General features: G+C 40.4%; 1 protein-coding gene across 12 annotated transcripts in view; it reads left to right on the top strand.

The window, feature by feature from the left end:
* Positions 1–7539: 7539 nt before the first annotated feature.
* NR3C1 (nuclear receptor subfamily 3 group C member 1) overlaps positions 7540–24001 on the top strand; it is a 132249-nt gene continuing 115787 nt past the window's right edge. For 3 of the 12 annotated variants that reach the window (XR_004477115.2, XR_004477114.2, XM_049708045.1), the window contains exons 1-2: positions 8374–8890; positions 11297–12508. Coding sequence is in view for 10 of the 12 variants with exons in the window: in XM_049708045.1 (XP_049564002.1) it covers positions 11310–12508 (1199 nt within the window). In the remaining 2 variants the exon portion in view is untranslated. Of the gene's footprint in view, positions 7700–7729; positions 8087–8371; positions 8891–8910; positions 9191–9263; positions 9544–11296; positions 12509–24001 lie in introns of those variants that run through there. The other 9 variants (XM_004280217.2, XM_033406537.2, XM_033406536.2 and 6 more) reach the window with 9 other exon arrangements.

A 24001-nucleotide genomic window follows, 5' to 3' on the forward strand; every position in this document is an offset into this window, starting at 1 on the left:
TGGTTTATCAATTTTGTTTATCTTCTCAAAGAACCAGCTTTTAGTTTTATTGATCTTTGCTATTGTTTCATTCATTTCTTTTTCATTTATTTCTGACCTGATCTTTATGATTTTTTTTCCTTCTGCTAACCTTGGGGTTTTTTTGTTCTTCTTTCTCTAATTGCTTTAGGTGTAAGGTTAGGTTGTTTATTTGAGAAGTTTCTTGTTTCTTGAGGTAGGATTTTATTGCTATAAACTTCCCTCTTAGAACTGCTTTTGCTGCATCCCATAGGGTTTGGGTCATTGTGTTTTCCTTGTCATTTGTTTCTAGGTATTTTTTGATTTTCTCTTTGATTTCTTCAGTGATCTCTTGGTTATTTAGTCATGTATTGTTTAGCCTCCATGTGTTTCTATTTTTTACAGATTTTTTTCCTGTAATTGATATCTACTCTTATAGCCTTGTGGTCGGAAAAGACACTTGATACGATTTCAGTTTTCTTATATTTACCAAGGCTTGCTTTGTGACCCAAGATATGATCTATCCTGGAGAATGTTCCATGAGCACTTGAGAAAAAGTGTATTCTGTTGTTTTTGGATGGAATGTCCTATAAATATCAATTAAGTCTATCTTGTTTAGTGTATCATTTAAAGTTTGTGTTTCCTTATTTATTTTCATTTTGGATGATCTGTCCATTGATGAAAGTGGGGTGTTAAAGTCCCCTACTATGATTGTGTAACTGTCTATTTCCCCTTTTATGGCTGGTGGAATTTGCCTTATGTATTGAGGTGCTCCTATGTTGGGTGCATAAATATTTACAATTGTTATATCTTCTTCTAGGATTGATCCCTTGATCATTATGTAGTGTCCTTCCTTGTCTCTTGTAATAATCTTTATTTTAAAGTCTATTTTGTCTGATATGAGAATTGCTAGTCCAGCTTTCTTTTGATTTCCATTTGCATGGAATATCGTTTTCCATCCCCTCACTGTCAGTCTCTATGTGTCCCTAGGTCTGAAGTGGGTCTCTAGTAGACAGCATATATACAGGTGTTTGTTTTTTTTATCCATTCAGCCAGTCTTTGTCTTTTGGTGGGAGCATTTCATCCATTTACATTTAAGGTAATTATCCATATGTATGTTCCTCTTACCGTTTTCTTGTTTTGGGTTTGTTATTATAGGTCTTTTCCTTCTCTTGTGTTTCTTGCCTAGAGAAGTTCCTTTAGCATTTGTTGTAAAGCTGGTTTGGTGGTGCTGAAATCTCTTAGCTTTTGCTTGTCTGTTAAGGTTTTAATTTCTCTGTCGAATCTGAATGAGATCCTTGCTGGGTAATCTTGGTTGTAGTTTTTTCCCTTTCATCACTTTAAATATGTCCTGCTACTCCCTTCTGGCTTGCAGAGTTTCTGCTGAAAGATCAGCTGTTAACCTTATGGGGATTCCCTTGTATGTTATTTGTTTTTTTTCCCTTGCTGCTTTTAATATTTTTTCTTTGTATTTAATTTTTGATAGTTTGATTAATATGTGTCTTGGTGTGTTTCTCCTTGGATTTATCCTGTATGGGACTCTCTGTGCTTCCTGGGCTCAACTGTTTCCTTTCCTATATTGGGGAAGTTTTCAACTATAATATCTTCAGATGTTTTCTCAGTCCCTTTCTTTTTCTCTTCTTCTTCTGGAACCCGTATAATTCGAATGTTGGTGCGTTTAATGTTGTCCCAGAGGTCTCTCAGATTGTCCTCATTTCTTATCATTCTTTTTTCTTTATTCTGCTCAGTTATTTCCACTGTTTTATCTTCCAGGTCACTTATGTGTTCTTCTGCCTCAGTTATTCTGCTATTGATTCCGTCTACAGAATTTTTAATATCATTTATTGTGTTATTCATCATTGTTTGTTTTCTCATTAGTTCTTCTAGGTCCTTGTTAAACGTTTCTTGTATTTTCTCCATTCTATTTCCAAGATTTTGGATTATCTTTACTATCATTACTCTGAATTAATGTTCAGGTAGAGTGCCTATTTCCTCTTCATTTGTTTGGTCTGATGGGTTTTTACCTTTCTCCTTCATCTGCTGTGTGTTTCTCTGTCCTCTCATTTTGCTTAACTTACTGTGTTTGGGGTCTCCTTTTCACAGGCTGCAGGTTCGTAGTTCCCATTGTTTTTGGTGTCTGCCCCCAGTGGCTAAGGTTGGTTCAGTGTGTTGTGTAGGCTTCCTGGTGGAGGGGACTAGTGCCTGTGTTCTGGTGGATGAGCCTGGATCTTGTCTTTTTGCTGGGAGGGACTATGTATGGTGGTGTGTTTTGGGGTGTCTGTGAACTTAGTATAATTTTAGGCAGCCTCTCTGCTAATGGGTAGGGTTGTGTTCCTGTCTTGCTAGTTGTTTGGCATAGGGTGTCCAGCACTGTAGTTCGCTGGTCGTTGAGTGGAGCTAGGTCTTAGCGTTGAGATGGAAGCTTTTGCCGTTTGATATTACGTGGAGCTGGGAGGTCTCTGGTGGACCAATGTCCTGAACTTGGCTCTTCCACCTCAGAGGCACAGGCCTGACACCCGGCTGTAGCACCAAGACCCTGTCAGCCACATGGCAATAAGATGTCCTTGTCAAATGGGGTCCTAGCTGATTCTGAACAGAACCATGAGACACACAGAGACATTCCAGGGACAGTTTTTTTAAAGTAAGTTCTGACAACCCACATAAGATGCTCGTGTTGGCTTAATATAAAATTAACATATTCAATGGACTATCATATTCAAAATTATTAATACATATAAAAATTTATTTGATTCCCATTTTCATTTGATATCATAGATCTAAAGTGGGGTGGAGGGATAGGATGATAGAATCAATGGAAACTACAGCCACGACAAGGAATCATGGGCTATAGGAAAATAAGTTACAAGGTCTCCTTATGTCAAAGGAAACATGTGATAAACAACAGTAAAGGTGGGAATGAATGTGGTATATACCCTGTGCTCTTTCTTCATCAGGCTGTCTCTTAACTGAAACTACTGAATGCATTCATCTCAAGTAATCCAGGTTCTCCGTTCTCCCTGGAAAACATACTGATTGATGCAGGGCAGGCTGAACACTGGGGCCGAGATTACTTCCTGTACTCCACACATTGCTGTTCCCACCAGTTATGCTCTGTGCTTACCAACACTTCCTGGTGTTTTGGGAGTTTTTTTCCCCAAAAAATATGTTTATTCCATTTGTGTCGTTCTTGTAATTACTTGATTTAATTAAATATTAAGTAAAATGATGAAATATGAGTAATAGAAGAAATAGTTGTTGTTCTATAAAATCTAAATGGAAAAACGCCCTGTAAATAACTGCTGTCAAACTAGGTGGATGTAAGACTACTTTAAAAGATTGTGGCAAGGGCAGGGGGGATGAACCATAAAAATTTAGAAATCTACACTCATTTTGTAAGTATTTTAATTTGTTGCTCTTTAAAGAAAACTGGGGAAATCGTAATACTACATATTAATAATAATTGCTAATGATGATTGAACACTTAATATACCCCAGGAATTAGTCTAAGCACTTCACATATATTGAACTTGTTTACTGTTTATAATAACTTGAATTAATACTATTATCATCCCCATTTTATAGATGATGGAAACTGAGGCACAGAGAGGTAGGTTGCCCAAGGTTACATTCTTCATAGAGGTGGTGGAGGCCAGCCAGCCAGTCTGGCTCTTAACAGCTATGCTGTACTGATGCCATGTGGGTACAGTTTATACATGAATGAAAACATGGAACGCCAGTCAGTGGGCTCCCCAAAGCTTTAGACCTTCATCAGAGGATTAGAAAATAAATGTTCAATCACAGGTTGTAGGTTTTAAAGCTTAAAATTTCCAAGTATAATTTTTTTTTTACGATTCCCTTGCTTTAACTTTTTTTTTTTTTTTCCGGTACGCGGGCCTCTCACTGATGTGGCCTCTCCTGTTGCGGAGCACAGGCTCCAGACGCGCAGGGTCAGCGGCCATGGCTCACGGGCCCAGCCGCTCCGCGGCATGTGGGATCTTCCTGGACCGGGACACGAACCCGTGTCCCCTGCATCGGCAGGCAGACTCTCAACCACTGCGCCAACAGGGAAGCCCAACTGTTTATTTTTTAACTGACTTTTTAATTGAATTAAATACCAGTCCAGTCCCATCAGTGAGAAGGTTTTACCCTCTACGAAGGGGCAAGTGAAAATGGTGGTCTTAAGTACATACCAGAATGGGAGTTGAGATCTGTGTACACTGGCATAGGGATTTACTGTAGATACTTGAGCAGGAGCATGACAGGATTTCATTGATTTGGAGGAGTAATCTGGCAGTGAGGCCTGGATTATTTTAATAGAAATGATACAAGAGATGAACAAAATGGGAGAACTCACTTGGATAATATATCAACTGCTATATAAATGTGAAAAGTGGTTTGGTTACTATTCAGGTTTAAGGTTTTATTGACCTTAGGACACAGTCTCAGACCCTTTCCATTCCTTCCTTCCTTCCTTCACTCATTCATTTAACAGATATCCACTGGGCACCTACTATGCGCTAGTGATATAGCGATGAAAAAGACAGACACAGGCTCTGCCACCACAGGGCTTTTATATTCTAGTGGAGGACACAGAAATTTAACAAATGAATCCAGAAATAACAAACTATCACTGTAATGTGCTACCAAAGTACAGGACAGTATAGGAACAAACAGTAATAGGTCTTTGTTTGTTTTAGGAAGGAGTACTCAGGTGTTTAAACGTAAGACAGTTAAAATGAGGATCTTGAGTACTACCTGTACACATTTCATTAACTCATTTGGCCTCCACAACAATTCAGTAAAAGTGATATTATGACTAGTTGACTGAATGTTTTACTATAACTACGTACTGGTCTCTGTTGTAGGAGTGGGACATATAGCAATGAACAAGACAGAAAAGGTTCTTGCCTTGATTGAGTTTGGATATATTACCTTCATTCTCACCTTTGCTTCTGAGACAATCAAATATATTCCCCCTCAGACGGGGATTCATCCTATTTCTTCTCCTGTAGTAATTATAACTTCCCAGGGTTACAGATTAGTAATTTTCATATCTACAGATTTAAGATAGTATATATAAAACACTTTCAATGGTGCCTGGCAGATAGCAGAAGTTCAATAAATATTAACTACTGTTAGAATTGCTGTTGTTATTACAATGCTTAATCTCATGTCTTTTCTGGTACACTGGATTTCATTTCTTGAACTAAATTCCATACACACTTACTGCAAGCCTATCATGGAATTTACATACTCTTTCATGGAAGTTACAAGATCAGTGAAGAAAAATCTCGTTAATATTGTCTATTTCTATCCTCCATGCTTAGCTGTGTGGTCTTGGATACACCTCAAGCTCTGTAAGCCTCAGTTTCCTCATGTTGAAAAATTAGAGTAATACCTATCCATTCAGCTATTGTCAGCAGAAGTGGGCAGCAGACGTGTGTGTATGTGTCTGTTGGGTTAATCAATAAATGTTAGCCATAAAGCACAATTCTAACTCTGAAAAGCAAACACTGGGCTAATCTACAGTTTGTGCATGCTTTCAAATGAGCATGCAAGACTAAAGAATGAGAGTTTTTTTCTATCAAATTAAAAAATTAACAGGCATATTTAGACCACTGAAAAGAAAAAATCAGGAAAATTCCACACTTTTGCTCCATTGAAAGTGTTTTCAAGGGTGATTTTTAATTTGAAATGATGTGTCCTCTCCCATTTTAAAGTTATCCACTGGACCTGCAGGAAAAAAATGAGTGGGGAGAAAGTTAACTGGGAACTCTTATAAAAGCGGATGTTGTTTAAAAGCAGGGTATCCACCACCTACAATGTGAACAGGTAAGAGAGGTGAGGTGGATTTTTTTTAGAGCACAGATTCAACTATGCAACAGGTTTATGGTATGGGAAGAGGTACTTGATTAGGTATCTGTTATGGTCCCTTTACATATATATGTACAAATTATTATATGTAATATACTACATATATAAATAGTTCCTACTATTCTAAGCAGATGTACAAGGATGATCATTTCAGTACGTTATTTAACTCATTTTTAAAACATGTGTAACATTTTGTATTGTAGGTTTGAGTCTTGATTTTTTTTTCATGAAGCTGTTGGTTGTTTGGGGACCCAATGCAGCAAAGACATCTGATTCTAATATTTGAGACGCAGAAGGCAGGACACCTGGCAGGTAGGCTAAGTAGCGTTCTCGAGTCAATTCTCATTTACTATCCACTATGAGCACCCAAGACAGGGGCCTCCCTCCAGTTGACTTGAACCAAGGGAAAGAAAAGAGGAATCATCTCGTCTGTATCCAGAGGGGTTTTGTTAACAACTGGGTTGCTCGGCTTTCTTCATAAAAATTCTCCTGGCTGAGGGTTCTAGCAGCCAGGGTTGGCTGAGGGTTGGCAAAGGTCTTGGTTCCCTTCTCTCTTCCGAGGCTGTGAGCGTATCTTCCTTTGCCAAGATGGCGGCCCTGGCATCATCTGGAGGCGGCCCGCGCAGATCGCCTTCGGGCGGGCGGCTCGCTAATAGCCTAGTTCTCTCCCGTCATCTCGAACGACACACGGGGCAGCGCCTACACCCCCAGAACCGAGAGAGGGCAACCTAGGCTGCCCGCTAGAGAGAACCTTGGCCAAGATGGTGGACGCGCGGCCGGGCGGTGTCAGCTGCCTTTACCAAGATGGCGGCAGGCGGCTTCCGGCACGCACTCCCCCCAAATCCTCTGCAAGATGTCAGGGCAGAGCAGCTGCCGCCAGTCTGAGCGCGGCCGGGCGCCCGGGCAGAGCTAGGTGGAGCTGCGGCAGCCTCCGACCCCGGCTGCAGCTGGCAAGCGCTGTCACCTGTGGGGTCGCAAAAGTTACCTCCCCAACCCCTAAAGCAACACAGCACAACCTTTCTCCGAGTCACACAAATCATAATATGTGCCGCCCAAGGTAGGCGGCTCGATCCCGGCGTCGCCCAAGCCCTCCAGACGCGGCGAGCCAGGGAAGGGGGCTGGGGCGGGGGCCACCGGCGCGGACTCCTCTCGCCCCACTCCCCTTTCGTTGGGGACAGGCCACGTGTTTCCCTCGGACAGAGGGGGAGGCGCGTAACGGGAAGAGCTGGAAGGAGTTTAATGCTGACATTTTAAAGCTGCGTGTGTTCTGTTTTATTTGGAGGGATGGGGGTCCCACGAACACGAAAGGGTGGGCGACGCATTGAGGCGAGTGCAGCAAATGTCAAGATTCGGGGGAGGGGCCTCCGCGGGAAACTTGGACGTGGGCCCCGAAGGGGGTGGAAGGAGAGGTCAGGAGTTGGGGTGGGGGAAGGAGGGCGTACTGTGCAAGCAACTTACTGTTTCGCTTGCAACTTGCTTTTAAGCCTGCCACCTCCCGCTTTCCTTAAAAATAATAATTTAAAAATGCAAAGAAATCCAGTTCGCTGGAGGTTTTGCATTTGGCGTGCAACTTCCTTCAAGTGTGAGCGCGCTAGGAGGGAGGGAGAGATGGGGGTTGAACTTGGCAGGCGGTGCCTCCTTCTGCCGCCGCCGCCGCCGCCTCGCAGGCTCGGAGAAGAGGGTGGGGGACAGTCGGGGCGCAGGGGAGGGTGGGTTCTGCTTTGCAACTTCTCTCCCGGTGCGAGCACGCGGCGGCGGCTGCAGACAGGGCCGCCCAGACGATGCGGGGGTGGGGGACCGCCGGCACGCGACTCTCCCCCGGCCCAGAGTATGTATGCGCCGACCCCCTTCCCTGCCCTCCCCTCCCTGAAGCCTCCCCAGAGGGCGTGTCTGGCCGTCCGGCCCTACGAGGGGCCGAGACGCCGCTGCACCGTTTCCGTGCAACCCTGTAGCCTCGTGCGAAGTGACACACTTCGCTCAACTCGGCCCGGGGGCGGCAGCGCGGACCACCCTCGCGGCTCTGCTGCGGGCCGCGCCCCGGCTCCCCCAGCCAGCCCGCTGTCACCCGCAGGGGCGCTGACGGTTGCTGCCGAGGGACCGGGCGAGCTCCGGAGTGGGTCGGGAGTCGCAGAGCTGGGCTGGGGCGGGAAGGAGCAGCGAGAAGAGAAACTAGAGAAACTCGGCTTCCCTCCGAAGCCCGCCCCAGAAAGACCAGGTCGGCCCCCGCCGCCGCCTCCTCTCCTTTTTCCTGGGGGGTGAGGGGTGGGGGTCGAGGAGAAGCCTCGGGCGCCCAGGAAGCAGCCTCGGCGGGGGCCGTGCCGGGGGGCCGCGGGCGGGCAGGCGCCGTCGCGGCAGGGGTGGCGGGGCCCGCGCGGAGGGCGTGGGGGCGGGGGCCGCGGCCGCCCCTGCAGTTGCCTAGCGTCGCCAACAGGTTGCACCGTTCCCCGCGCCGCCGCGCGGCCCCTCGGGCGGGGAGCGGCCGGGGGTGGGGTGGGAGCGCGTGTGTGTGCGAGTGTGTGCGCGCCGCGGCGCCGCCTCCGCCCGCCCCCAGCTCGGTCCCGCTCGTCTGCAGCGGCCGGGCGGCCTTTTCGCTTGTCCGCGCTGCCTCCCCTCCTCCTCCTCCTCCTCCTCCTCCTCCATTTTGCGAGCTCGAGTCTGTGACGGGAGCCCCAGTCACCGCCCGCCCGTCGGGGACGGATTCTAGTGGGTGGAAAGAGACGCAGCAGCCGGAGCGGCGGGAGCGGCGGGGCGCCGGCACGGAGGACGCGCGCCCGAGAGCCCTGGCCCGCGAAGACGGGCGCGGGGCGGGGAGCTGGCTTGTCAGCCGGGAAATGGGAGACTTTCTCAAATAGGGGCTCTCCCCTCCCCCCATGGAGAAGGGGGCGGCTGTTTACTTCCTTTTTTTAGAGAGAAAAAAAATCTCTCGCTCCCGCTCCTCCTGCTTTCACACGCTAAGTTGTTTATCTCGGCTGCGGTGGGAGCGGCGGACGGTGTGGGGTGAGTGGCGCCGCCGGCAGAGGTAAGGGGAGGGGAGGGCCGGGGGCTGGGCCCCCACGGGCGCTCGCTCCCCGAGGTGCGGGCCGGGGCCGGGAGGCCGTTCGGGGGCGCCGCGGGAGCCTGCAAAGTTTTATTAGCTTCGGGTAGTGGGGGTGGGGGCTGGCGAGGGCCGGGGGACGGTGACGACAGGGCAGCGCGCGGGTGACAGCGCTGGCCTCTTCCTCTCTCTGGACCGCCGTCCCCTGGCCGAGGGGGAGGAACCCGAGCTCTCTGCGAGTGGAGCCTCGTCGAGCCGTCCGGGTTTCCAGGCTCTCGTTCGCTGGTGAGGAATCCTGGTCTCTCTCTCTTTTTTTTTTTTTCCTTCTTCCCCAAGTCCCTTTTCTTTTCCCTCCCAGGGGGCCTCCCAGACACCCATTTTTTTGGTGAACGCTGAGCCGCGTCTGAATCCTGCTCGCCCGACTCTGTCCTCTCCACCCTAGAGCGCCCGAGCGCGAGCAGGGTTTGTGTCGAGGCTCCAGTGCGTCTCCTTTCTGGCGGGCGCGCAGGGGTGTGTGTGAGTGTGTGTGTGTGCGCGCGTGTACACACGCAGGGGGCTGACAGCCTGCTACTCGGAGACTTCGGCCAGGGCTGGTGTTATCTGGTAGAAGTGGGCGTGTCGGAGAAAGAACTCAACAGGTCTGGACATATTTCTTTTTTAACCTCGCGCTTTTCTCTACCCACCCCCCCCCCGCCCCGCGAGGGTTTGTTCTTTAGCGCTTGGCATCACTTCGCTCCTGACGTTTTGAAGTGGCCCCTTTTAGAAGAAGACCCTCCCGAACCATAATAGTTTCGTGGTGCGATTTTTGACAAGCGCTAGTCGGACGTTTTGAGGTTGCAGACTTGGTAATTGCAGCCTTGTAATGCTGCTTAAGACCCCTTGGCATGGTTCATTAAGGCCAATTACTGTGACAGGGTTATTTGCAATTTAAACGGGGGGATAAAATCGTTTGAGGGATCGTTTCGTTTTATGAAGTATTGTTTTGGTTTCGAGTTTGAAGGCAGCTGTCAAAGTGGCGTGGAAATTCATTAGGCTCCATTTGATACCTTGTGTTTAGAGATCGTTATCAGCTAAACACGGCGGAGGGGCGGGGAGATAAGCAGTTTACCCTCAACCTCAAGATTTGTAGTGGCACGTCCCCACCTCTCTGTCTACCTTCATCACGCTCCACTTTTAGCGAGGGCCAGTGAAGTTTATGCTTCTTAAAGTCTCTATACGGGAAAACTTTCCTTTCATTGGACAGGATTTGACTATACTGTCGCAAATATGCTTATCAAAGTCTCTGCCCGCCTCTTAAAACATCTTGATTGTCAACAATCTTCTAGCAACCTAACCCTCTTGAGAGTAGGCTCAGAATTAGGATAGGTGAAGGTTTAGAATGCAGGGAGAATTATTCTGAGCATTGTATTATTTTACTTGGATTTATATGAATGTGATTTTACAGTTCTGGGGTGGTTATTTTTCCCTTTGTTTTTCAATACTTCGATATATGGAAAGGAAAATCTTAATTTAGAGACATAATAGTATTTCATATTGAGGGTCTTAAGCAGTTTTAAAAGAAAATGTAGCTTCATCTAGATTTTATTGTGTTGTAAGGGTTTGAGAGAGCTATATTTCTTATACCGTATTTAAAATATTGTAATGAGAAGCTACTACACATTCCTTTTTAAATCTAAATTTTAGTTAGCTTGTATACAGTGTGTTTCATTTCATATGTCCAAAATTTGAAAGCAGGCACTATTAGGCACATTCAGTAAGAAATATTGGTTAAAAATAGGAGCCTTTTCCTACCCTATTGGAAGATGAGCAGACCATCATTGTTTATCTTCCAAGTAAAATGCATGGTTCACCAGTAGGTTGTACTAAAAGGTTTGGATGTGTGACCAGCCGGTAGGAGAGGAATTGGGAGTAATTAGAGATAGAGAATTCTAGCATAGTGTTTATCAGATTTTATGTTTATTAGTTCTAGAAAAGCCAACAGCCTTGACTGGTTGAAAAGAGGTAGGAATTTCAATGATCATACTTCCTTTTTTTTAATTAAATACTTTGACATCAACTTGAACCTTCAGAATAAACAGATGTAATGAATTATAATGTCCGTGATTAACAAAGTTACCAATTTGTGAGTGGCAGGATGAATAGCCAAGCTTAGTTTGATACAGTTTTGTTCTCAGCTGTGCAAATGGACTGCATTGTACTTTTAAATGTGGCACACTGAATGTGAGCAGGAGACACGGCTTTTATTTTACGGAAGTCAGAATCTACTCTTCTGATAACAAGGAATTAGATTCGGAATTAACTAAAAGCTTCATTTAACAGGCTCTTACTAATCGGATCACAGAGATAATGTGATTTTATAGCTTATTATGTCCCCCTCTCTTTTTTTTGTAGCTGATATTCACTGATGGACCCCAAGGAATCATTAAGCCCCCCCAGTAGAGAAGAAATCCCCAGCAGTGTGCTTAGTCGAGAGAGGGGAAATGTGATGGACTTCTATAAAACCCTAAGGGGAGGAGCTACTGTGAAGGTTTCTGCATCTTCACCCTCACTGGCTGCTGCTTCTCAGGCTGACTCCAAGCAGCAAAGACTTTTGGTTGATTTTCCAAAAGGCTCCGGAAGCAATGCGCAGCAGCCAGATCTGTCCAAGGCAGTTTCACTCTCAATGGGACTGTATATGGGAGAGACAGAGACAAAAGTAATGGGAAATGACCTGGGATTCCCACAGCAGGGCCAAATGAGCCTTTCCTCTGGGGAAACAGACTTTCGGCTTCTGGAAGAAAGCATCGCAAACCTCAATAGGTCGACCAGTGTTCCAGAGAACCCCAAGAATTCAGCATCAGCTGCTGCCTCTGCTGCCCCCACAGAGAAGGAGTTTCCAAAAACTCACTCTGATGTATCTTCAGAACAGCAAAATTTGAAGGGCCAGACTGGCACTAATGGGGGTAATGTGAAGTTGTATACCACAGACCAAAGCACCTTTGACATATGGAGGAAAAAACTCCAGGATTTGGAGTTTTCTTCTGGGTCCCCAGGTAAAGAGACAAGTGAGAGCCCTTGGAGCTCAGACCTCTTGATAGATGAAAACTGTTTGCTTTCTCCTTTGGCAGGAGAGGATGATCCATTCCTTCTGGAAGGAAACTCAAAAGAGGACTGTAAGCCTCTTGTCTTACCGGACACTAAACCTAAAATTAAGGATAATGGAGATCTGATCTTATCAAGCCCTAACAGTGTGCCACTGCCCCAAGTGAAAACAGAAAAAGAAGATTTTATTGAACTCTGCACCCCTGGAGTAATTAAGCAGGAGAAACTGGGCCCAGTTTATTGTCAGGCCAGCTTTTCTGGAGCAAATATAATTGGTAATAAAATGTCTGCCATTTCTGTTCATGGTGTGAGTACCTCTGGGGGACAGATGTACCACTATGACATGAATACAGCATCCCTTTCTCAACAGCAGGATCAGAAACCTATTTTTAATGTCATTCCACCAATTCCTGTTGGTTCAGAAAATTGGAATAGATGCCAGGGATCTGGAGATGATAACTTGACTTCCTTAGGGACTTTGAACTTCTCCGGTCGATCGGTTTTTTCTAATGGCTATTCAAGGTAAGATTAATGCTTTCTGTTTCTTGAGAATGGTACATTTAAGATCAATTGATAGATTTAAGTATTCATTTATTTGAATGTGTTCGACAACAATTCAAGTGCTTTTTCATGTGAATAAGTTTAAGCGGGCTCTTGAAAGTAGGCATGGTAGAAAACCTAAGTGATTGGTCTGTACAAAACCCTTCCCAGTATTTTTTTCCCCCCTGAAATAATGGTATTTAGTATCCCATTGGCCAGTAATTGAAATTTTTATGTAAAAATTTTAAAGAATATTGCTCATTTACAGGTGTCTTTAGTAAAAAATATGTAAATTCAAGGGGGTATAGTGTTTAGAAATATATATTTATTGTGCATATTTTTAAAGCTGTTTTAGAATATGCTCTTACACTACGATGAAAAACACCCGTAATACTTCACGTAATCAAACGTTGTGCTGTATTTGTACATTTGTGAAGTGTTAGCCTGAGGAGATTAAAGGGTTAAAAATTAGAAGTACTAACAATGAACCCTTTTCTTCAAACTGAACCTTGAAGAATCTGAGTTCTGAGATTGCTAAAGCAATGCAGTCAGTGCGCAGTGTACCTGACGAGAGTGTTAGACGTGGGACTTGCCCACAGCGTTCCTGACCTAAAGCAGATAAGTTGTGTCTGCTGATTGGTCTCTTTAAGAAAGGAATTGGTGGCAACACGGTGCTTGATTTTACTTTCAAATGTTCTTACAAGTTCTCAAGTAGATAGCTGATGGCCAACATTGTTGAGCTTCAGTCTCAGCTATGTTTGATTTGTTTCTCTGTCTCCTTTTTTCTGCATCATTTTTAAGTATATTGACATTTCCATTTGACCTCAAAAAGGTCTGTTAAAATGTAATTACCAGGAGAAAGTTCTAAATGTAGGTGTATCTTCCTAGGAGTTAAGTTCTCTATCCTGCACCCCCACCCCCAGTTCAGATAAATGTATATCACATTTTAGGTGTGAAGGAAAATATAAAAATGTAATTGTAGAGACACAAGATTGATTGATTAATCAGTGGGTTTTTTTGAGGGAGGAGGAAGGGCATAGTAGACACAGTGATTTCTTTGTATGTAAGTACTGTAAGTTCTTAAATATTCGTGTTCACATTAACTAGTCATTGAAGATTTTATTTAAAACTCTCTTTAAAAATGCTTTTTCTGTTAAAGGTATATTCTAATACTGAGGTGTCTCTTTTCTTTCCTCTTTAAGTAGGAAGCTTTGCTTGTTGGGGAAAAAATTTAGACTTAGATTTAGGCTATGTTCTGTTCCTTTAAAAGGCTTAGATGTTTCTTATCAAAAGAAAAAAAAATCCTTGGTTCTTGTGTGTCTTAACATAAACTACCTACTAATCTATTATTAAAATAATAATTATCTTTTCCTTAGAAGAACACTTCAGCTTTTTATTGCTATCATTCTGAATTGAAGGTTTAAAATGTTTTCAGTAAGGAGATTTGAGATGTTATCGCATAAGCTGTTGTGTTTAAACGTTAAAAGACATGCTGTGTTTTAAATTTTTCAATCTCAAATTTTTGGCAGTGGAATTGATGATTGAATGTGCTTGTTTGTCTTGAAAGAGTAAGTGCAGTTGGTTTGACTAAGCTTTCTGTAGGAAACTTACATTGATTTATAAAACATGGAATCGTACAAAGAAAAATCATATATCTTAGGAAAAGCTTGGTGATTATTAATGCTTTTTGTTCTGATAATCAGCATGGTAATGTTATCATTTTCCTTACTACAAAAAAGGCATGGAACAAGAACTTATCATTTTCCATTCACAATGAACTTTCATTAAGCCCTATAGAATCTAGGATCTGGAGAGTAAGTCTTAGATGAATATAGTTATCCTTAAATCATTAAAGATCATTTTAGTACTTTTTCTAGTAGTTTATAACATTTAAAGTGTGTCAGCCTCATAACAGCCATATGATAGTAGACAAAGCAATGATGATGTGGCTCTTTCAAGATTCTTTAATATACAGTGAAATGATTATTTTATGCCAATGTGTGATTTGGAATTATAATCAGTAGTTTGTGTCCTAATGAAAAGATATAATATCTTTACAGGATAGTTTGAGAAAGTTTGAAAATTTTGTACCTTATGGGATTAACATTGGGAACTGTAATTACCCAGAACAAAGCTTCTTCCAAATAAATTGAAACAATGTTTCTTTTTTACCATCATTGAATTAGCCTGTTGTTTCCAAACAATAGCCTTGATATAACTAAAATTGGTTGCTTTCTCTTCTCTATATGTTACTTTGGTTCTGGCCAAACATTAAGGCCAGTGACCCTGAGTAATCAGCAGGTAAATCAACATGTTGAGACAACTATACTGAATACTGACTTTCTGAATTTAGATATAGAAATATTAAATCCACTAATAACTTGCCTTCTATTTAAGTTTTTTTAAAGCAAAAATTGTAATTTGACTTTTTAAGATGTCACCTAAAATTGCTTTTTCTTAGTATGCTTGAAAAAAGACACTTTACACTCTGTTTTGGGAGGGAAGGCAATTCCTTCTGATGTGTCAACATAGCACAACATCCAGTTATTATGTTAAATTGTAAAATTATGAGTGTCATGATTGAGCATAGTAAAGTTTTTTTTTTTAAGGTTTAAGTTCTTTGATAGTAAAACAAGAGAAACCTCATTGATACTCAAATACATTCTTTAAGTAAAACGAACTAGCCATTCTACCTTAATATGCTTTTTAAATTCTGAAATTCAGTAAATTTAGCATAAACGTGTAACATTGATGAAGGCAGATTTCTGCATGATTTGATTTTCAGCATTGTTTCACTTGAGCATTAATGGTGAAACTGCTGAAAAGAGGCAAAGAAGTAAATGGTTTCAGGTGGAATTAGAGGTTTTATTGGGATTATGTTGAAACTTTAGTATTAAAAAGTTGATCGTTTTCTGAAGGGTATGATTATTGGAGAGAAAGAATGATGCAAGATGAATTTGTAAATTCAGTCTTAGGTGGAGTTTAGGGCTCTGTTGGTTGCCATTTAATGAAGCTATGAAAATTTATGTAGATTTTAACATCTCATTATTAATTGCACCTGTGTCTAATTTTATTAACATAATGCAAATGAAGACCTGTACAAGCATAGGATGAGTGAAGCAAATTCTGTCCCTTTTTCATTTTTCTAATTAACATCATGTTGAATGTTTTCTCAGAGAAGGGAGGCATAAAGAAGAGATTTTTATTGATTTTCCCCCTTTTTTATGGATATTTTCTTTACTTCCTTTTTCCTCTCCTTCCAGAGGTTCTGGCAGTGAGTGTTTCAGTGTCTTTTTTAACCTTAATGTTTCTGATATTCACTCATAAAACGATTTCTGAATGTTAAAGGAGATTTGCTTTTGGCTCTTTGTGTATTTTTAGCTTTATGATAATCTTTTCCTTTTCTTAAAACCCTCTACTTCTTTATGGCTATATTATTAGTAAAAGAAAAAAAAAAAACACAAGGTAAAAAAACACATTGTGTATTCAGGTGTGTCAATTTAGTGTGGAATGACTCCAGTATAGAAATGTGTGATTAGCGTGTGGTCAGATTTTATTGAAATTACTTCTTGTGATGTTTCTTTGGCTATTCCATTATATTTTTATAACTGATAAAATAATTTGTATTATAATGCTGTTTTGGTTTTATCTATTGATGTTACAGATATTTTAGTTAATCTGACCACTTTCAACATTATGTTGACTGTTTATAAATTTTATGAAAGACCTATTCTGAAACATACCTTCCATAAATGTAGCTTAAATGCAAATTGTAATAGTAGTAAAATTCATATGTGTGTAGAGATCACTTTAGGGGCTTTTTGAGATTTTAGTGAAGGAGAGATTGACTGAAAAGGGTTTATTTTAGTATGAGTGACCAATGTGAAAGAACATCTGTATTAATTGGTTGATTATAAGTCTTAATCCACACTGGCCTGCAGGTGATTGAAATAGGCTAGTCGTTAGGAAATCTTAATTTACGTTGGGTTTAAAATAAGCCTGGGACATATTTCTTAAAACCCACTTTTTCTTACTTTTAAGATCACACCTAATTTTACTGAGCAATAAGTTCTCATTATGTACTGCTGTTTATCTGAGCAAATTAAATAGACAAAATAGGTTTGTGCCTAATAGCATTTACCCTTCTGAGGATATCCTGGTAATTGTGTAATGCCGTTTTTACAGGTATTTGCCAAAGTAATGGGCACTTGCTTCCATATTTCTGAGTCAAGGAAAATGTATATTGGTAAATCGTGTTGCAAAAGAATTTTCAAGAAATATTTTGTTGAATTAAACTATAACTGAAAAATATCAACTACTTATTGACCTCTATAGAAGTGTTTCGAAGCCCATGCTCTCCTTACTTCTGTAACTTCAGAGAGCCAGCTGCTCTCATTTCCTTCTGGCTTGTTCTACTCGTGTTTTGTATTTTCAAGTAAATAAAAATATTCTTATGGGGAACTTCCATTTGGGGGGGGGAAAAAAAAAGAGAAAAGATCTGTTAAGTGTTCCTCTCTCTTTGAATTGTGCATGATCATTTTTATGTTAGCCTGGATTAGAGTGTGAGTTTTAATGGTAATTTTTGTATTGATTTTACCCAGTAAGTTATAGTTTAGAAAGTAAGCAATTTTATAGTGGTTCAAAAATTAGTTGTAGAGAGTGATTTCAACCCCCAGACACCTAATTTTGACAGGTTGCCTTTTTATTCCTCACTACCGTCACAAATGTCCCTTGAATACGGGTTTCCAGTGGAGTTTGTGAATTAAAGGGTATTGGGGGAAGGCAGGCAAGAGAGGGAGGGGCGGTGGAGATGTGGAAAGGTGGAAGATAAGTTTAGAAACATCAAGAGCAATTCCGAAAACCAACAATTTGGATCAGCTGTCATGAAGTCAGAGGACTAAAAAAAGAAAAATTTAGGGCTGTGTTTCAGGATTACAATTTAGTTTCTTTTATCTGAGGTAAAAATCTAAAGCTAATTGTGGCAATATAACCCTGATGTTTATATGATTACGTTGTTGTCTTTTGCTGTACTTTATTACCAAAAAAAAAAAAAAAAGATGGAATGGAGATTTTAATTCCTTTTAGATTATTTCAGCTAAGATCAAGTTCATATTTTCCCCATTTTTATAGGCTGCTGTTTAATCAATAACAATCTAATTACTGGCATGTAGTTGAAACAAGGATGATGTGTTATGTTGATATAACCACTTTATATTTCCTAGTGCACTTTGACATACACTGTCATCTGACTATGGAGTACAACCCTCTTCTCTAGTAATATATTTCCATGGGTTGCATATTTTTCTGCTGGAATGTTAAGGAAATAAGTTCTTATTTATGTTACATATATATAATAAATTATGGGATTCTGCAGTTGCCAGATGGTCATTTAAACTATTTATATTGCAATATGGTCCTTAAAGCCAATTATTTTGAATGGAAATGTGTCATCACCTCATTTTATCTCTGGGCCAGTTTAAATATTAATGACTTATCTTAGTAGAGCTGCATGCTTAAACATACTTTTCCAGAGTAACTCAAATATTAATTTTGAGTGCTTTAAAACTTTTTTCCTTTTGAGCAAGTTTCAGTGAGGTTAAAACTATCTATAATACGACAAATTTAGTGAAAGTCTCTTATTTTAGAATTGTTTTCTTTCACGCTGTTAGCGCTCCAAAAATATCTGTGGGGAGAGAAAGGTTTAATGATATGATTAGTTGTAAATGTTTAGCACGTTATCTTACATGGAATTTTAATTTTTTTAACAATTTGAGAGTTCAACTTAAGTATGCAGTGTTTAGGACATACAGTTTGTTGCAATAAATATTAACTTTTCTTTTTACAATAAAATTAACCTTTATTCTAGTTGATTTCATAATTATTCTTAATATTTAGCTGTGGCTATTATGAAAGTATATTTGATAGCCAATTTTTTAAAGCTATTGTGAAATGACATCTAACTTAGTACATGCTTTATTATTTCATGCTGGTTGGGGCAATGCAGTGACTTATGACCTTATGATTGTCACATGTTGAACTGTAAAGCTCTACCGGTTTGCTATGGACACTTTTACTTTGTTGTTGTTTTACTGTTTTTGTGCTTTTGTAATTATTGGGGATAAGGGTTTTCTTAATTTTAAGATGATATAAATTGCAAGTTTGGTGTTTTTTTTCCCTAATCTTCAAATCCCTTCCAAACAATTTAATTTAGTTATTCAATAGTAGAAATAGTAGAAGGAAGTAGACCAAAAATTAGAAGACTTGAGTTCTAAGGCTGAGCTGAACCAATCTATGACCTTGAGTAATTAGGTGTTTTAGAGTCAAAATATTTTCTTTACAATTATATATGAATTATTTTCAAAACGTGTGTGTACTTCTGTTTCTGAAATTGTACAATCTTCTTAACCTATTGTTTTAGTGAAGGAGGCAACTGGGGTAGGGAATGATTAACTAAAACTGGGTCTTTGTACATTATCAAGACAAGAATGTACATTCTTGTACAAGACAAGAATGAACCCAGATTTGGTATTTTTATGAAATAATAATTTAAAATAACGTAGTTGGTGGTACATAGAAAATAATATGTAAACACTGTTGTTGGTAGAGCCAGAGAGGTGGGGCTCTTGGGTTCTCAAAGCTTGCTTTCTATGTTTGGTACAATGATTTTAGATTAGAGCTTAAAGGGTGTTGAGAGCTCATCTACTCCCCACACTCTCATTTCTGAGATGAGGAAATGAGACCTATAGAAAGTGTCTAGAGAAAGATCACAGAATTAGTTAGTGGTATCACACTTTGAATACCTAATTCTCAATAGTCTAAACTCCTCAGCAGGCTTCTCTCAACATCTAGTCTCTAGTTGTAGAGATCTGAAACATAATACAGATGAGGCAGGTATTCTATGAAAGTTACTTTGAAGTTAACTATATTGTCCATATTCTTTCCTATATATTTTTAACCTTAAAAATCTTAGGAAAAAAGATTATTAAAAATCTTTAATTTTGTGGCACCACTATGCTAAGGACTTTGTATGCATTCATCTCATTTAAACCTCTTAACAATGCTATGAAGATTTTTAATTCTAGTTTCTATATTGTTACTGATTCTGTCCTTAACTTTGCGGTATTGAAGGCAGCTGTTATTTACCTTAATTTTATAGGTGGGGAAATCTGAGACATTTAAAGAAAAAAGAAAAACATAGGAATACTTAATAGTGATCTGAAGGGAAATATTTGATATTGTGTTAGAAATCCCTCTTGGATCTTTAATAATTTTTATTTGTCATCAGTGAATTTGTAAACAAAATATAAAGGAGAAATGGGATCATGCCTCTCTACTGTCTTGCGTATATTTGTGTAGTCACTGACGGCTCCCTGTCACAGTTTCAGCTTCTGGAAAATAGGGAGAGCACCCAGCGTTCTTGCTTGCGAGTTTTATGCATGGTGGTTTACTTTGAAAATTAAAAAGTACTATAAAAATTCAACGTGGAATTCTTAAAGCTCTGCAACGTCTACTGAGCTCAAACCAGCATGACCCTCACTGGCTTAAGTACATTGGGACATCTGTGCCTATGGAGGTATTTCCTATTTGTCAAGCACTAAGACTTTTTCAGTGTCTACTAGTATAATCCCTGAAGGGTCATGGATCCCAGTTTTATAAGGACTAATATATTTAAAACTTTCTAGTGCCAAGATCGCTTTTTTACATTGATATATTTTTCAGTTTGGGGTTTTTGTTAGCTTTTCAATGCCATCTGAACTTAATAGCCATACTGATAACTTCAATCACATTGTTATCTTTTTCTAAATAAACGCCAGAATACCCCCCTTTCTGTTTTACTGTCTGGTATTCTTGTAAAATCAAGTATGCAAAGATCCTTTGTCATTAAGAAACTTTAATTTGAAAAGCTGTGAGAAAAAGAGCTTCTGACTATAATGAATACCAAAATTTATCCTAAGTTCATAAATTTGGGAGAATTATGAAGCTCACTTGACTTTATTTACTGACTTTTTTCTTTTTGATAAAGTGGTTGAAAAAAACTGCAGAAAAATTTAGTGGATTAAACCAAAGATATAAATCTCTTTAGATAACAAAGAACCGAGTACAGAAACACGTTAAGTGGCAGTTTCTTATCACTAGACACATACAGTGGGCTGGTGTCGGTGCAGTCAGTGGGTACTAGGTTTTGAATATAATCTAAGAAGAAATGTTTCTAAAGGATAGGTAAGAAAAATAGGTGAAATAATCTCTAATTCAATATATTAGGGATGAGTGATCCTTTAATTGATAATAATCATTTAACAAGATAATAATCACTTAACAAGATAATAATCACTTAACAAGACTGTGCGGTGCTTTGGGGGGTACCAAAGACACTATTTGAAAGAGAAACCAGAGAAGCCGGAAGAAGAAGTTAGAACTAAGAAATCCATGGAAGAAGAAAATGGAAGTTCTAAATGCCAGTTCCAGTGTCTGGTTGAATCTGATTTTTCGAATGCCTAAGTGCTTCTGTATGAATACTGGGAAATATATAAGCAGCCTAGTTACACTGTGTTAATAGGTGGACGAGCCACAAAGGCCTGTCCTAGGAAGGGAATTCTTGAGATGGGTGGAGTGGGAGGTTAACTACAACATCTCAAAGGTCCTTCCAACTGCTCTGGCAGCAGCAAACACTTACTGAGCTAGGCATTGGGCATCCAGAGATAAAGAAGAGAGATATCCCCAACCGCAACTTCACAGATCTTCTCGAGGTCTTCATACTTGTTCCACCCTGCCTCCCACTGCACCCCACCCCACAACTTTCCACATCCATTTTGCTTTTTGAAATGTCCACTTACCCCAGAAGGCATAACTGAAACTTCATAGAGGAGGAGAGTGTGTGGATGCATGGGAAACAGGAGTTGATTCAGTTATTTGGGATAAAAAGGCGGTAACAAGGAATCTGAGACAGATGGAAAGAATGAGCTGATTAGATGAGGAATGAGTAGTTGGGAATGAGCCAGCAGGAGACTTCGTCACCTGTGGAGGAAACTAATATGTACAGTGTTGTCATCCTATACATTACATGATATAAGACGAGGAGAAAACATGATTTGCGTGCTTAGTGCATAACCCCCTTGGTGTAAGACTTTCTTTTTCTTCTAGTCACTTAAGAATATCTCCTAACTCTCTAGAAGAAGCATAATCCTCTTTTTAGGTCCCCTGATGCATTTTATGCCTGGGAACATTCTCCTCCCGGATATCTACATGGCTCTTTCTCTCACTTTATTCAGGTCTCCACTTAAACATCAGCTCCTAAGAGAGGCCTCTCTGACTGCTTTATCTGAAATAGTAGCATCTTTCACATACTCTTCCCTTCCCCTCAACATTATATACCTAATTGTTTGTGTCTTATCTGCTCACCTGCTGAAACCTGAGTTCCATAAGAGCAGTGATACTGTGTGCCTTGCTTATTCCTATATCCCAGCAAGTCGAAGAGTGTCTAGCACATAGTAAGACCTCAATAAATACACGTTGAATGTATGAATAAACAAACTTCACATATAAACTAAGATGTATAAGGATGGATTGCACTCCTGTCTTTCCAGAGAAAGGATATGGCAGCAGATAGTATCACTGAGAGAGATGGTAGCCCAGGTTATCTTCTCCAGATAGGAAACAGGTTTTAAGATGGGTAAGCGCTTATGTATCCAGAGACAAAGTGTACATAAAGAATTTTATTTTTAATGGTTGTCAGCCTTTAAGTTGGCTCTAAGACTTTGAAATGAATTGCTCTTTCACAGTGTCTTACAACAACTCTGGTACATTTACCATTGGACAAATTAGGGTAACCAAAGCTTTGAAACGAAGAGTTTGAGGTTTGGCTTTTTAAAATTTATCCTGCTTAAGCTAGTAACCTTTTGTAGCTTTCATCTTTATGTTTTTCACTTGTTTAAGAATTGAGGTTATGCTTGCAGACATCTAATGTGTACATTTGTGTTGATTTATCTAGACAAGTCAGGCAAGAAATCAATTTGCCCATTTTTCAGATAACTGTGTGTATAATGACCGAATACTCCAAGAGAGGAGGTATCTTATTTTTGCTTGAACTTCCAGATTATCGTTCTTCAGCTTATTTAGATTTGACTTATTCTACCTATAGTTTTGACTTCTTCTATCTATGGTATATAGCAGCAATTCAAGGTTAGTAAGATAAGTTATCTCTTCCACTAAGAGTGGTAGGAGAGTTCAACCTAATATGGTAAAGACAGTCACAGAAAAGAGAAAATGTAAGGTAAGTAGGTATTAGCTAAAGCCAGAAAATCAGATGTGGTCATTTAAGAATGAACTGCTTTAGTATTCAGGAAAAAAAGAGGGGAGGACCAAGGACAGTGCTCTGGAAGGCATCCAAAGAGAGCAGCCACAAAAGATAATGAATAGCTGGAGAATTAGGAGACAACAACTTTAAATTGGGGCGGGAGAGAGTGGTATATGCTGTCAAGTCAACTAGGATAGAAGAGAGAGAACAGAATATCATAAATACGAGAGATTGCTGTTGAAGCCAGTCTTTAAAATGTATAAACGTTCTCAGAAGTCTCAAAGTGAAATCCTAAACGGAACAACAACACAACTAGATTTAATTTAGTTATTTAAATTCAGAAAGAAAGGAAGAAACCCTGAGTTTGAGATCTTAATCGGTCTTTCAAATTTAGTTGAAAATATTGAAGTGGATAATAAGAAACATGCTTGTGAGACCACAAAGACCCTGACACTGGGTGAGGAGTAAGAGACAAAGGCAGGAAACCAGGGGGGAATTAAGTTTCTGTTCCCGGAGAAGCCAGCACAACAGAAAAAAAAAAAACAAAAAAAAAAACTGGCCATACCCTCGTTCTAATTGACTGCAGCACTGCTTTCACTGTTATTCCCCTAATCAAAAAATGTCTGTGATTCTGTTACTTACAGCATTGTGGTTCTCCATCTTCCTTCCACCACAACCCATACGCCAAATAGCAGCCACGTGGATACTCCAGAACCCTTGGAGAACGTGGGTTACGCACAATTCATGCAGCTGTATCCTGATCTGTCATATCCAGGAAAGCACATCTGAGTGTAACTGAGATCATAGGATAGTCTGTGAATTGGCTCTTCTAAAGATGGTTTTTGTTTATTACTATTTTCACAAATGCCTTTTCAAAACTTACAAAAATGATGTGTTCATTCCCTTCAGCAAAATTATACCAAGAAAATGTAATAAACTTTTCCTTATTGTCTCTCCTTTCCTCTTTCTTCCTTCCTTTCCTTTCCTGTTTCCCCTTCCACATTTCTGTATACTCATATAAGCATACACACGCACATATAAAGCGTTCTGGGTTGTTTGTTTTTAAATAAGAATAGGATCATCATATACCAGTTTCTCTGCAGCCTGCTTTTCTAACAGTACACGCTGAACATCCTTCCAGATAAACAGATGTAGATCCCATTCTTTTTAATTAGTTGTAC

The sequence above is a fragment of the Orcinus orca genome, chromosome 3 (genome assembly GCF_937001465.1).
Source record: "Orcinus orca chromosome 3, mOrcOrc1.1, whole genome shotgun sequence".
Classification (NCBI taxonomy): domain Eukaryota; kingdom Metazoa; phylum Chordata; class Mammalia; order Artiodactyla; family Delphinidae; genus Orcinus; species Orcinus orca.